The 15,865-nt window shown below is 34.8% G+C and overlaps 1 protein-coding gene across 1 annotated transcript in view; it reads left to right on the top strand.

Annotated features, from left to right (window-relative positions):
• NAALADL2 (N-acetylated alpha-linked acidic dipeptidase like 2) overlaps positions 1-15,865 on the top strand; it is a 217,548-nt gene that overhangs the window by 71,333 nt on the left and 130,350 nt on the right. The window contains exons 5-7 of the mRNA XM_085301193.1: positions 5,301-5,393; positions 10,079-10,284; positions 11,789-11,908. Of these exons, the coding sequence (XP_085157319.1) occupies positions 5,301-5,393; positions 10,079-10,284; positions 11,789-11,908 (419 nt within the window). The remainder of the gene's footprint in view (positions 1-5,300; positions 5,394-10,078; positions 10,285-11,788; positions 11,909-15,865) is intronic.

The raw sequence follows: 15,865 nt of genomic DNA on the forward strand, positions 1-15,865 counted from the left end.
CAGCTTTATGCCAGTTGGCAGGTTTCGGTCATTTGCAGTTCATCTCARTGAATCTCTTGAGTGTTTCAAGTACTTCTATCTAGGGCAGTTTCATTTACAAGGTACTTTTTCATCACTTTTGGCCCTGTATTTTGGAGTTGAATAGAAGAGTCTYGTAGGTTAATGGACAAATCCTTAAATGTATTAAGAGACAGGTGTTTAATTTTCTTCTTTGCCTTTAAGTGTGAGTTTTCATATTCTGTGCTTCACGTTGATGGAGATAAAAAGGTTAGAAAACATAGGATTTCACCAGTGATCTCCATAGGTATGGCAGAAGAGTAGACCTGAGGATTTCACACGTCAGTTTGCATGCTTCAGTATGTTCTGTTGCCCTATGAGATATAGGGAAAAAGATGTATATTTTTCAGGATTAAACTGACCTCTCAAATTTGAGTTATCAGACTTGTAAACAGGGATATCAAGTTGATATTACTGGAAAGGTTCTCAACTGAGATCCTACCAAAAGCTCTTAGGTAAAATAAAATAGCACAATTTAAGAGGAAGTGTGTTCACATGGATAAATAGCTTTTTAAAAGATAGGAAACAAAAAAGTAGAAGTAAATGGTTGATTTTAACAGTGACAAGTTGTTTCGCTATCAGCCTGACATAAATCCAGCCCTATATCTCTCTCTATCTGGATCAACCAAGAAGATGGAGAGTGTATTATTTCAGTGAATATCATATAGTTAACATATACAGAAGATACTGTTTCTTAAAGAGCTCTTAATGCCCTTCACTGTGCAGTAGATGCATTTATTTATATCTTAATCTATAAAATAGTAAAACCAAAGTACTAGTACTTTAAATAACTTCAACACCAAACAGTATGTGAATAAACAAAATTAGTGGAGTGAATAAATAAAGCTGGTAGAATGGACTCGGATCAAAATGCTTTTATTTTAGATAGAAGCGTTTGATCTTCTGTAACCCTTTTTAGCCTGCAAATTACAGTCACTGATCAATATTGAATCATCTTAAATGACTGCAATGCAAAGCCTCATTGTAGACTGTAAACAAATCCATACCCATTATCAAAAAATTAGAGTGAAACAGATAACTAGAAGTCCCTGAGTTCAAATGAAGAGGTTTCTGGCATAAAATAAATAACTAAGAATTTTTGAAACACTTTGAATRCTTATTTTGTTCAACTTTATGCAGTTCTACGTGTCAGATGGTCATTACAGCTTATAGTCAACTCCGATACTCTGAAATTTCCGTCGTTAATTGTACCAAAGGCATAACTCGAAGATGCTTTTAGTTTCCATATAATATGATTATGGTCCAAGACAAACAAAATTCTCCACAAAATGCTGCACCCAAGTACAAATCAAGCCTGTCCTCCTTTCTGTGGGAAGAAGGACATAAGAGTGTATATTTTATCTTTTTACGTGAGGCATTAGCAGCATTGCACATTGCATTGCAGCATTGTGATGCTRTTGAATGTGTTTCTCCTTCATAGCTTGCTTACTTGTCAAACAAAAAGAAGAATATCAAATTCTGTAAACTCTGACTGTGCCATCACTCAATTATATCAGTATTCAGAGAATCAGAGTTTGGGCATATTTGTACACAAATAATTTTATAGTTCAGCAATTCTATACATTATCATAGATTCGGAGTTATTTCTTGCATATGCATTTTGAGTGTTGCACAAGAGGTAATTGAGGTTTTTCCCCAAAGATAATTTATGTAAATTATCATTCACATGCTGTTTTTACAAGTTCATTTATTTTTATAAGTTTAAGTTATGATGCATGTAATATTTTTGGTATGAAAGTTATACATAAATGTTTATAATATTTGCATTTCTTTATTTCAAGAATGTATGTCTGAACTTGTAAACTGATTTAAAATATGAAGTAGATCACTCAAAATGACTTACATAACCCTGAGAACTAAGAAAGATACATTTTTCACAGTTAAGTGTGGTTTCAAAAGCCCATAAACTAAGCAGTCTAATATGACGGTAGTTTGGAATTTTTCTTGCTCAATTGCTCTAGAAAATGAAGGATTATTTTCAAATGATGGTAAAATCTGCTGTTATGTGTGGCTCTTAATGTATACTTATCAAATTGGTGTAAGTAAAAGCATATTGCAAATATTGTGTTCCAGTCTGTATTATTCCTTGTAGAAGGAATAATATATAGTATAGTATCAGTATAAGATAAGAAATCTGCAATACACTTGATTAYCCGTTATATGCAAGTAGCTCACGATGTTTCTGAATGGCGTACATTCACTTCTTCCTGCGCCATCGTGTTTTGTGGTATTTAAAGTTACTTTAAAGCCTCAGGTAAGATAACTTTATGAAAGTTGTAGCTTTTCTTATTAAACACATTTTTAGCCTTCAGTGATGTCTGAAAAGCTTGATAGCACGTGCTTGAGAGTAGTTGAGTTGTCAGAGCCTGTCACAAGGCTTTTGAATGACAGGAGCAAGAAACATGAGGTCATTTCATCCTGACTAATGCAATTGAATTAGTGCACCCTAAAATAATTTAGCTATGCATATTTGATGATTGAAAGATTTACTTTAATTGTGATTTTAAAATTGATGTCTTTTTATTCAGATTGTGTTGATTTCAACAGGAATTACGTACACTTGAAAGACTAAGTTACTCCTTTGAGTCCTTATTGCTGAAGTTTATTCCACATAGGTTGCTTCTGCAATCTTCTGGAATAACTGCTTTTTTTTTTTTTACAATCTGTGGATCAATTTATGTTCTGGAAATGCATGAATTCAGTTAGTTTTTGATGCTTCTGTACTTGAGTTAAATATGGATGTGGGGAGATTTTCATGTTTTTGTAACAAAAGTCTTGTCTAAGGAAGTTCAGTTTCAAACCCAGGTTCCTAAAGCTGCTTTTTAAAACTCAGTACTCAAAGGAACATTCAGACAAGCTGATTATAGCTGTTCAGTACGAGCAGCATTTGATTATTTTACCAACACACTCGAAAATCAGAATCAATATCTGTCAATTCTCCATATTGTTACGAGCTTGGGGTTAGATTGAAAGTGAAAAAAAAGGAATAAAACTGAACTTTTTTCTTAGGCCACAGGTAGTAACTTTGCCTCTTTTGAGGTTCTAAAGCTGCYAATCAAATGACCAAGGAATAACCAAGCATTTTTGAAAGTAGCTAAGTAATGGTGAGAGGGGCAAGTAGTCATTAGCTGAGACAATTTATAGGCTTCAGATCAGGAAATAAATAAATCAGAAGTACTGACAAAACATAAATTCTTTTCCATTTTTCTATTTCAGAAGTAGCTTTTGGCATATATATATATGTGTGTGTGTGTGTATATATATATGTATGTATATATATGTGTGTGTGTGTGTGTGTGTGTGTATATATATACATATATATATATATATATATATTTGAAGTGTATCTTGAGTACTGTTAAGTTTAATTCTCTTCATAGGTTTCCAGAGAATGCAGAAAAAAGAGAGAAAGTTGTCAAGGCCCCTAAAGTACAGCACTGGGAAGCAAGATTTGTTGTCCAAAGTGTTTAAAGGGGATTTAATTTCACTTTGGCAGTATACACCAAAGAGAGCACTTTCAGCCTTTTCATCTGGTGYGCTAAGCCTTTAAGCCTAAGTCACTTTAAGCATGCTACTGTATTAAATGATGGGTAACTTGAATATCTGATTCCAGAATGTATATTGTCAGAAAAAAAAAAATACTGCTTTATTGTCAGCTGAAGACTGTGTGACTGATGCTCATTAAGGAAAAACRTGAAGAGTGAAGTTAGGTCAGTTGTCACTGACACACATTGAGAACGTATCTATTGATAGCAAAGATGGTTTTGTCTAAGTAAAAAGTAGAGCCAGTACTTTTGGGTAGTGACCTACATTTTTTTTTTGAAGAAAGATTCTGGCTGTTATTACACTTGATCCAAAAATCATGAAGAATAGTGAATGAATATATATATAGAATTTTGTTTTAATAGTATTTTAAAGTAAATTTACTGGGTGAAGTGTCAGCAAACGAACCCTGAAGAAGGTTAGGATGGAGGCGTATTGTTTTTACGTGACGTCCTGCAGCGCGCTCCCTGCTCCGGTGTTCCTCCGTCTTAGGAGACCAAAGCCTGGGAGCCCGACGGTGGGAGGGTTGATCAGAGCCACCTGCGAGTATCGTAACTCTGGTCTGTGGCGGTTGCGAGGTGGACGCTGAAGGGACTCCGGCTCGGTTGCGCTGTTAAACACAGGTCCGTCGTGGGGGTGGCACAGTCCTGCGTGGGTGCGAGAGAAACCTCCCAGAAGAGCGTTGGCCGACACGGGGGTTGTTGGCAGGCGCTTGCTAGCATTTCAGTTAGAGACGTTTCTCTCCTTAGATCAAAGTTATGACCTCTCTGATGAGACGAACATTGATGCAGTCTACTGTAATGCAGATGCAACGTTTCAGAGGTATCTGCATCCCCCTGTGATTAGATGTTTTGTTTGCCTTGCCGCAAACCGCRGGAGAGTTAGGGTGGAAAGCGCGTCCCGTCTGGGGGACGGAGAGYGACGGTAAGTCTCAGCAAAGGGCAGTCGGTTTGTTAAACCCTTCTAACTCAGACGTTGACGTTTCTCTGTCTTTATCCCGTGCTACAGTCTCCACTGGCAGGTTCCGCGTGCGCCGGCAGGTTTTTGAAGGTTTTCTGCCTCTGCAGTTAGAGCGCTTCCTCTCTGGGTGCCGCTCAGCCCACCGAAGCCGCCTCCTTTGGCGTGGGCGCGCTGGTGTATCGCCACCACGTGCTGTGCTGGCGCAGCGATCAGTGATGCGGAGGGGCAGCTTTCCCATCGGAGGGAGCACAGTGTTTTCCAGAATAGTGTAATGTAAACCAGACATAAATCTTTGAATGCTATTGAAAGGTTGCCTGAATGAGCATTTTAGGCTAGGTAAACCTATGAAAATTAAGACAAATTTCCTTATCATAAGAGTATGTAAATCTGCCTTTTTGTTTTTCTTCTTTTTCTTTTTTTTCCCCATATCTGTTGTATTCTCTCAGCATTTATTGGGTGAATTGAATGATATTTTTAACTCCAGCAGYTGAGGCTGCTTCTGATGTTCCTTGTATAATCCCCATTATTGAAACAGGACTAAGAAAATAATGTTATAATATTTCATGTTTTAATCTCTGGCTCTTCTCCAAAATCATTTTTAATTTTTTTTTTCTAATGCATGAGGAGTTTTTCTGTGGCCTGTAGATTTCTTGGCTGGATAAATAGCAATTTAACATGTTCTTAGTTTTCTTCCTCTTTTTTTTTTAATCTTTTAACAGACAAAAAAATAATCAGTCTGAATATTCAGTCAGTCACAACATACAAGACAATTTCTAATGTTATTGGATATTTAAAAGGAACTGTATTTCCTGGTGAGTATCCCTTTATCATTTGTGTTGATTAATTATTTCATGACAGCTGGGAATCATAGCCGAGATCAAGTTTCTATTTTGCTACGTAATGTACTAGTATGGAGGAAAAAAGACTCTCTGTTGCAGAGATTGTGTGGTTTGATTTATGGAAAGACAGACCATAAGAATTGAGCAGAGAATGAACTTAAGGGGATGTTATAGTTAAAATGAGCATATATTACACAGCAAGTAGGAATTACACTTAGACCATAGACAACAACTGTATTTTATACCAAGTAACTATGCTGRTGGCTTTAACAATACAAAGGACTGTATTGTGTACAGTATTGTATTAATATTTGAGCTGTCTGTATTACTTTAGAAAAGATATTTTTAATAATTTTGTGATACAAAAAAAATATATATAACAAATAAAAAAAGCATACATTTATATTTRCTGGGAGAGGGTATAGCTTTTTGTATTACAGGACCTACTCCAGAAAAAATAGGATGAATTTGGGGATTTTGTTTTTATAAATATGAGCATAAAACTCTGTAATTCAAATGCACGACACCCCTGCCTAATTGAAATGTCTTACTGAAACAAAGGTGTAGTATGATCTCTGGCTTTGTTAAGAATCTAATATTGAATGTGATTACAGTATAAAAAAATCTGTGATTTAAATTCTTAATCAAATTTTTAAGTTCTGCAGCCTTAKTTAGTGTTACAACCATACCTTAAACTAGTTGTATACAATTTTAGAAATATTTACTATTCTGTATGTCTGGGAATTAAGCAAGGTCTTAAGATCAATTGTGACTTAACTCAAACCCTCTCTCTGATTTGATGATGTGTGTAGTAAATATGATGATTAGGACATCATAGGAATCAAAAGAATCTTGAGTTTACTTTCCCTGCAAGTGAATTTGCCTAAAAGCTTAAGGGTTCCTGCAACACAAGTGAACRTTAGATGAACACTGTTGCTGATTACCCCTTACTGACATACTGCAAAGTGTTGGTGGCCCATCCAGTTCCTAATGGACAGATACCTCATCATCAAAACCATTGTCACAGTTACCTTGATTAGGACTCGGATATTAGCTTAGAAGAAAATTTTCAGATTTTTCTATGCCTTCGTAGGAGGTGAGCCAGTCRCTTCATGTTTTAAATGAGGGAATGAAGAGGATGAAGAAGCTTTCAGTTTATCCCTGTTAGTGAAATAATGAACTATTTTTTCTGTGTGCTCAATGCTACACATTTTGCGAGAACAAATGGTTTTCTTTTTTTTCTTTTTTTTTAACAAGATAGAAAACAATTAGCACAATGGATTTAATTTCAATGAAGGATTTAATTTAGTACAAGAGTTAGAAGCTTCCAGTCTTTACTAATTGCTAATTTTTGAGAATAGYGGTCACAGAATTTGAAAGGTAACAACTGCCATGTTTAGACATACTCTGTCTCTGGAGCTGCAAAACAGAAGCAAGCCAAATAACAAAAAGCATGCATCGACTAATGTTTAATAAACTGTTTATCTTCTCCATACCTGCATCTTTCATCTTACTGTTGCAGTCTTGTTAAGATGCTGCRTTTTAAAGGTACGTCAGTACATGATTAATTTTAAGGCTATATAATGGAGTGAAGTCAGTAGGACTATTCAGATGCCTACAATTAGTCCCATAAGTGTCTTGYTGAGTAAAGACTGTAACAACTGGCTTCTGATATAGACATAATTTAAGCATGTAGTGCACTTAGACAACATTTTATTTGGAATCAACATTAACCCTTCTCTTGTTTCTTTACTTTTCCTACTTGATACTGTAGCCATGCCCTCTCAACTGTTAGAATCCCTAATGTTTTAATAGCATTCATTTGCTCTCATTTTGATGCATTTTTACTTGTTTTATAGTCGTAAAATAGTCTCCTTGATGTTTCTGGGAATGCAGAAAGTCAAGTATATTTTCCGCGTAGCCTATCAAATGACTAGAGTTTCATTCAAGGTAGATTTTGTGTGTGTGTGTGTGTGTGTGGAAAGGCCCTGCTTCCAACACACATGCATATTGGTGACATTATTTGACATTTGATCTAAGGAGTAACAAAAAAGCAGAGCAAGAGGTTAAAAGATTCAGGAGCAAAAGAAATGCGGTGGCTGAGATAGCCTTTTAAAAGCCTGAAAAATACTAAAAATACTGCGTTGGTTTTGAAGCTCTGTTGGGCAAGGTTAAAAGATAGAAGATAGTATAAAGATTTTTTTTTTTTTTTATATGATAAATACTCATTGTCCAGCTCATCGTTACTCTGAACACTATCCATCTCACTTTCAGGAGTATCTGCTGGATATTTTTTGCTCCACCTCTAGTCCTTCTTTCTTTTTTTTTTTCCTTATTATGAGATGTTTTTTTACTTGCTTCAGCAAATGATTGTGAAAAGGCTGCTTCTGCCTCTGTAAGCATGACCATCCTTTCTCCTATGTTTTTACTATCTACTTTGGGGTGATTTTATGTGTATTCAAGAGGGAGAGATGTGCAAAGATGAAGAACTTCAAAAGAGCTATCAACTGTTACCTTTTACCCCTATACTTTCWTCTGGATTCTCCTACAATAAGTTACTGCTCATGCCTTTCTTCTCCACCATGTCCTTTCCTATATTTCGGAAGGTCTCTTTCCACTCCCTTTTGCGTATTTCATTCATAGGTCGAGATGAAATAATAAAGGGTGGCAAGTCTTGATCCTGTCTGATCACCCTGCTTTAGTGACACTTACTGTAMCCACCTGGAAGAGCTTCTATTCATTCCTGATCTCAATTCCCAGCATCAATTGAGTTTAAGATCCTGTGACTTCTCACTGTCAGTGCAACCAATGATTAATTTTATTATGMTGCAACATCTGATTATATTAGTGAGATTGTATTTTGTTACATCAAATTATTATGTACACTCAGATTTCTGTTTGGCTCACAAGGTGTAAATTTTGTCAACTGTCTCACCCGATGAAATTGATATCTGAGCAACATCTACTATTAGAAGCAAATTTTCATATCTATGTGCACACTCATGCTTGTGCACCCTCCCCAAGCAGTCGATTAAAAATGTTGTGTTAGAGCTACATAGCAGATCTACTTTTAAAGCATTTTTAATTCCATATAAAACAACATCACCAGATACAATATTGAGCAAAACTAGTAAAAGTCTGGTTTGATAAAGAACAGTTTTATAATCRAAGTATGTTGTGTCTGGTTAAAAAATGTTCATAGGCAGTAGTCTCTGCAAAAATGTGCCCCAAAATTATATATTTAATTTTATAACCACTATAGGAAGCAGGCATTTTATCAAATATATGTCCTGCTATATTCCAACGTACTGACAACAGTGAAGAATGAATCTGTTTGGCTGAAGTAAGCATGTTAACAGAAAACCAAAACGCTTTGCCCTCTTTGGAGTATAGATGGCACCCAAAGATGGCTGTGGTTCTGACATCACTTTATAACTACTCTTCTGCTTCTATCAGTGTTCTGACACCTCTAAAAACTCTACATCTGGACTTTACAAAGATATTTTGCTAAATATCAAAGACATCCAGTAAGGAATCCTTCAGAGAGGATTCCATTGTGAACTGGCCTCACACAGCAAGTCTAATAGCTGAATAGGTCATTCTGCATAGGCTTGTGCAGACCTCTTGATGCATGTCAGTCAGACCAGTGGTTCAGTTGTTTAATACCACATCATCTTTACAGAATAAAAGAAYGCTCTTTAGAGTAGTCCGTAAGTTTTGGATAATGTATTATGTCTTGAAATTTTATTTAATGTCTCTGAAATATTTTTTTTCCCTTAAAACATGTTTAATGACTTCTGGACTAAATATATTCTAAATTTGCTAAAATACTTCTCTAAAATTTATATTTTGGTAGAAAATTCTTCAGGTTAACTATACATGTTTTCTTACTTCAAGTTGAAACCTCTGGCTTTTCATTTTATAGAATACTTTCTTCCAGTACAACCAAAGTTAATAGCTCTGACTTAACTTTTCTGTATCATTCATTATTTTTATTCTTCTGTCGTGTCTCCTCTCTAAACCTGCAGTCCAGATCTTTTCAGTGTCTCCTTACATGGAAGTCTAAGTCCTGGTTTCTAACCATTCTGGTTACCTGCTTCAACTGCTGTTTCTGCAATGTCTCTTTTGAGGTAGGGTGGTGAGCACTGAACACAATCTTTCAGGTGAGGGAGTACTAATACTTCATGTTTTTCTCTTTATTTCTCGTTATACTACCATATCTTTTATTTTTTGAACATTTATGATATATTGAAGACAGTACTTCCCAATTATCATTTGTGTGTTTTTGTAACACTCTTAATATAAGCATGGAACTTCATTACATTATCTGTATGACAAAAGTCCCTGCTATAAAARCAAATAAAATTTATGATAATTAGAATGATAGGCAAACAATGAAGGGGAGGATTTAAGAGTTTAGGTTAGGGCAGTATCCATGTCATTTTATTGATGTATTTTTAAGTAATTCTCAGTTTTATGTATTTATGTCATAAAATTGTCTTGCACGTGATCATATAAACTTTTGTTAACAGCATTTATTTGCATTAATGGCRTTACAGACTACGAGTACAGTTCATGCTTTATTTTTGTATATCTTCTAATGTTAGTATCCACTTGAAATAAGATTCCCTTTTCTTTCTTTTTTCTCCACATTTCAGACAGATACGTCCTCATTGGTAGTCATCACAACAGCTTGAATAGCTATGGTGGACAAGAATGGGCCAGTAGCACTGCTGTCATTACTGCATTTATAGAAGCCTTGATGTTGAAAGCTAAGAGAGGCTGGAGACCTGATCGGACCATTGTTTTCTGCTCRTGGGGAGGGACATCGTTTGGGAACATCGGTTCATATGAATGGGCAGAGGTAAAACAATTTTAAAAAGAAATAATAATGATGACATTTGTCAAAACAAACATGAAAACAGTATGAAACTGTGCTTATATATAGAACTGTTCATTAAGTGATCTGTAACAACTCTGCCTATACTCACTTTACCATAACAAATGTGGTGCAAACATCTATAGATGCAGTTCCTATGGAACAGGTGATGTGTGATAATAGGGTGGTAAATTGTTCCTATAGTTGTGAGGATTGCAGGGTGGTTATACACRACATGTGTTATGAGCTGATTCCCCTTGCTAATTCAGCAGAGGGCTGTAAAAGAGAACATAGTCTGAGCAGAGGAAAAGACTTAAAACCAGAAATAGCTTAGAGGGCTTGTTCTCCTTCTTAGAGGTTCAACAGTTACAAATTTCTTATTRATATACTTACTGTGGAGAAAACTAAATCGTGAAAAAACTGAATGAAAGAMGAGAACCATACCATGGTTTATATTAATTACATAAACACATAAACATTTYAGTGTCTGTGTGGTTGGTTCTGATTCACTTACCACATATTTGTGTTTAGGAGATAGATTCAATCCAACACAGACAATTCCTTGGGCTATTAGTTTCAACAGAATAGAAATTATCCGAATCAAAGAAAACACCTTATCATAGTACAATTGATCACATATGATTATGTATCAGTTGATCAATTAAAAAGGAATAGCTAGCAGAGAGGTTCATGGCTGCTGAATTAAAATGGTAGATAAAGTGAAGAGTTAATTTTTATCATTTGTGAAGAGCAGCTAGCTGTTTTCTAAGTTTCATACTTTCAACATGATTATTCTTCAAAAACAAGAGGGGGTGAAAAAGTCAAATTGGAAAAATCCAGACTGGAAGCCAAATTTATTTAGTTCCACTTCAAATCAGCTTTACATCAGATGTAATTGCATTACACCTCTTCTGTTCCATATAAAGAGCCACTTCACGCAAAGAGTAACTCGTTACTAAGAAGGCAAAGGTGATCTTTTTTTAAAAAGATAATTGAAACAGTTCATGCATCTTATTTCACTAGTTTAAAATATAATAAAATGATGCCACTGGGGAAGTTATGCAATTCACATCTGAATTTGGACTCTAAAAATTCAAGTACATTTAACTGTTGATAATGATTGCTTTTGAAGTTTGTCTTCTGTCAGGCATAGGTTTAAAAGGCCTTCWCGTTGTTTCACAGTATGTAATGTTTTCACTTTGGGTCTTTACAAGTGTAGTCATTTTTAATTCCTCCTAGGCCTGTTTTTATTTTGTTGAGATAATGTGTGAAATGGAATTACAACTTTTACTATAGAGAGAAGTAGCGCTAAGATACCCTTTGAAGATTTTAACAGGATATTGTAAGAGGAATTATTAAGTAACACTCAGCAAACCACAGAAGTCAAAACCATAGGGTGCAATTCTTCCTTTTAAAGGAATTGAAATAACAAAACAAGTCTTAATTATAACCACACATAATAATAACCATTGCTCTGCTTCTGTTGTAGGACCTYAAGAGAGTTCTTCAAAGAAATGTTGTGGCTTACGTTAGCCTCCATAATCCAGTCAGAGGCAACTCAACTTTACATCCTATTGCATCACCTTCTCTTCAGCAGCTGGCAGCAGAGGTTAGAAATAAAGTATTTTCTTTTATATATGGTTTGTGAGATTACACATTTAACTACCTTGATACTGATTGATTTTAGGTAACTACAGGTGGAGGATGTTTTGTTTAAGTATTTTAGCCTTGCACTTGCATATGGRCAGATTTTGGTTTTGTTTTGTTTTGTTTTAATAAATAAACAGGCTGAACTTTATTTTTTTTAAAAAAAAAGTACAAGGTAGATTAAGAGAGCAGACAGGAAAACTTACCTCAGCCAATCATTATACACAGTCTCACTATACTTGAACGCTCTTCTGCTTTCTCAATTTTTTGCAGCTTTAATGTAGCATATTTTCTGTTCATTAGCACAATTCAGATTTTTTTCTTCCTAATCCAGTCCTTCAAAACTGTTTATAAATTCTCATTTAACCTATAAATTTAGCAGATGTAACAGGTGGCATACTGGGAAAATATTACTCTTCTGTAATCAATGTTCTGTAAAGTGTGTAGGTCAGGTTCAGTGCTCGGCTGCACCAGTGTAACTAGCCTTCAGTCAGGATATTCCACAATTATACTGGCAAAAGTACATGCAGATTTTAAACTAGTAACCTTATTGTTGTTTTTATTAATATGTAAAATAAAGCAGAAATAATGTAAGACATAGTATAATATAAAAACAATTTAAAATAATTAAASAATTCAAAATGGAGTTCAGTTTGACTTTCATAAAATAAGCATTTTAAATGTTTTTTGTCCATAAATTTGCCAGGCTAATTATCATTAGCTTGTTTTGATGTTTCTTTGACTTGCTTCTGAAGCAGTGGAAACTAAACATTGACCAAAGCAGCATTTTGAATTAAGTGGAGTTTAAGACTGATCTTGCTTGGCAATTTCTGTCTGACTGAGTTTAGTAAAATGATTTGATATCAAACGCATTGTTTGTTAGTAATATTTTAACTACTTCTCCTGTCCAGTGATGGGGTGGTAATTTTGTCATGAGAAGAACCTGTTTTATTTTGTGCAAGTACTGTGAAACAAAAGATGCAAAATCATTCATGTTATAATGTTATATGTGTTGGTCTACAAGCTCTCTGGATATGTCAATTTTAGACATATATATGTGTGTGTGTGTATATAAATATATACATATATATATATATATAGATATAGATATAGATATAAAGCAAAGGAAATCTGTTTTCAACCTCTACTTCTGTGGTACATTTGGATGTGAAATTTTAGCATTTTATGATTCTTTTTGTTACAGCAGTTTTGTATCCTCGCCAGTATTATGGACACAGCCTCTCTTAGCAGCCTGGTTAATTAGCTTGCAGTTTTGTATCTCTAATCAAACATGACTAAAATTTCAGTTTTTCTTCTATAAAAACCCTCTGTCTCACCTTAAAATTTGTGATGGGCGAGACTGTTGTGTTGAAAATATATCCATTCTGCATGCTTCCTCTGAAGCCTCAATTAAAAAAAAAAGCCTCAAATATATCCAAGGTTGCCTGTACACTTTTTTCTTGATAATATAATTTGCAATTAATGCAACTATAATACAGTTTGTGAAATTAAAAAAAAACTGTAGGGTTTACCACTTCCTAAGTCTGGCCAGAATTCTGATTTCTTGTCAAATGGTGGACAGCAGTGATGGAACAGCCCGGCACAGATCGACCGTGTGTTCCCAAGAGTGCTCTGATGTGTCTGGAACACTTTTTATGGAAGATTGATCATCTTACGAAGAATATTGATATTACTTGAAGCACTTGCCAAGAAAGCTGTATAACTTACCTCAGAATTATGATAGTACAAATGGAATAAGAGCTGTCTTCTTGGAACCCATCTTCTCTTGCGGAAATTGAGAGCGCATTCACATGCAATCCATGTTAACAGCAGCAGATTGCAAAGAAGCGCTTAAGAAGTCCAGTAAAGAGACAAGAATAATTGTAATTTTTGTTTAATAATTCTTTATAAGAATAATYCTCTGAACTCTAAGTTTATTGGAACAGAAATGGAGATGAAACAGGAATTTAGAATAAATAATAATGAATTTCTAATTGACAGTGGAAAATGGCCAATGTTGTTTGGCTAGATAGAAACGTTCCCCAGTCTGCGGCTTTGGCACTGGAGCATAGCTCCGTGTACCCCTGGACTCGGTGGTAAAACCCATGCTTCTGCTTTTGGACTTCCCCCAGGAAAGGAGGCCAATTTAGTTTATTTTTCCTGTTCCTAAATAGCATAGGTAGTGTTGCAGCACTGTTTTGAGGAGGGGGAGAGACTGAGACCTATTCACCATTTGTACTTGAGGACTAAGGACACAGTTGTCTTGACTGTTTTGCTAAAATTGTATGAGTTTGTTCTCAGTAAAATAAAGGAAAAAGTGTTACTGAAGGTTAAGCATTAGGACTCTAAGACAATGAAAAACAAAAATCTGCCTGTGGAAGAAAACTGGGGTAAAAATTGCACTAAATATGGAACATCCGGTGAGTGTAGCAAGAAATATAATAGGACAGTAGCTTCTAGAGACCTGCAGAGAAGTGGCAAAATAAGACAGACAAATGCATATAACAAGGTTTATTTTCTGTACTGTAAATATGCAGCTTTTCTAAATTAAAATCTTGGGCATTCCATGAGCATTATTATCAGTGCAGCTTCCAAAACTCTCTCTCTTTAATTTCTACAAAGTCTAGGAGAAGTAAAAAGTTTGAGCTGAAATGTAGTTTGTACTAATATTCTAGACTTATAAATAAAATCAGAAACCTGATGAGTTGGGTAGTATGTGAGGATCTGTTAGTTAGTGAGAGAATAAGATAAGTACTTGACTAATTAAGAGAGACTGTGACTATTTTTACATAAAGGATTACATCTTTATTTTATATGAAGGGTTAACAAGGAAGCTACATAAGCAGTCTGCAAATAATAATTTTATGTGCCTATCAGTGGTAGTGTTCAGTGGGGATTCTATTTGAAACACTGAATTACATGAAGAAACTAATTTAAATATTTGGATTATTTAACCAAAGAAGAATTCAAACAATTTGGAGACCTTGACATATTTAATTCATGTCTTCTTTGTATAACTATGCTAATTAATGTCCACGTTAATGAGAGGGAAATACTGCCAAGTTATGTTTTTACCTCCTATTATTTTGCAAGGAAAGTGTTTATTCACTTGCTCTGTTAGTGAATCACCACTTGCTGGCAGAGAGTCATTGGTAAATTGGGATTGTTTAGGATCATTTCATGCTGGCATTCATTTTCTGTAGATAAGGCCATTAATGAATCTTTCTATATCTAACATTTCACAAGTAAAAGTTGCTATGAATGATAAAGTAATTGATCTTTTCTTTTAACTGATGCTGTGGTCATTGTTGATCAGACACTGGAGCTGCTGTTGTTGCTGAACCCAAGAAAAATTACTGTTCCCTTCTCCTGAGAGAAAACCATTTAAACATGTTGTGAAGAACGAGTTGAACACTTCCTATATTAGAAATTAAAAATGACCCTACCAAGCAGTCTTCCTGCTATTTGTTCAGTATTGCTTTCTACTAATGTAGTAAATGGCMAAAAACAACGTTACATTTAATGATGATGATACTGACAGGAAACATTTCTTCTTTTTGGAGAAGAACCAAAGATAAATTTCTGTTTAGATGCTTGTTGCATTATTTTTTACTTTTTTGAAAGATCTTATGTTATTGTCAGTATTGATTCTTCCCCTCCAACTTCTGTTTGTTTTCTCTCTCTCCTTTTTTTTTTTTTTTTACCTTCAGCATCTCATGAAAAATCTCTCTCTCCAAGTTTTAGATTTCTGCAGATTGTTGTAAAGAAGAAAAAAAGAAAACGTTAAAATACTATTTTAATTGCTTGTTGCATACTATGCAGCATAAAATAACTACTTCCTGGCGAATTTTCATTTCTTACCTGTTACTACTTTTAGTATTATAATTGATTGCTGATGATATTTTTTTATTTTGAAATT

This window comes from Rhea americana, unplaced genomic scaffold (genome assembly GCF_003343005.1).
Source record: "Rhea americana isolate MKP2758 unplaced genomic scaffold, rheAme1 scaffold_174, whole genome shotgun sequence".
NCBI lineage: Eukaryota > Metazoa > Chordata > Aves > Rheiformes > Rheidae > Rhea > Rhea americana.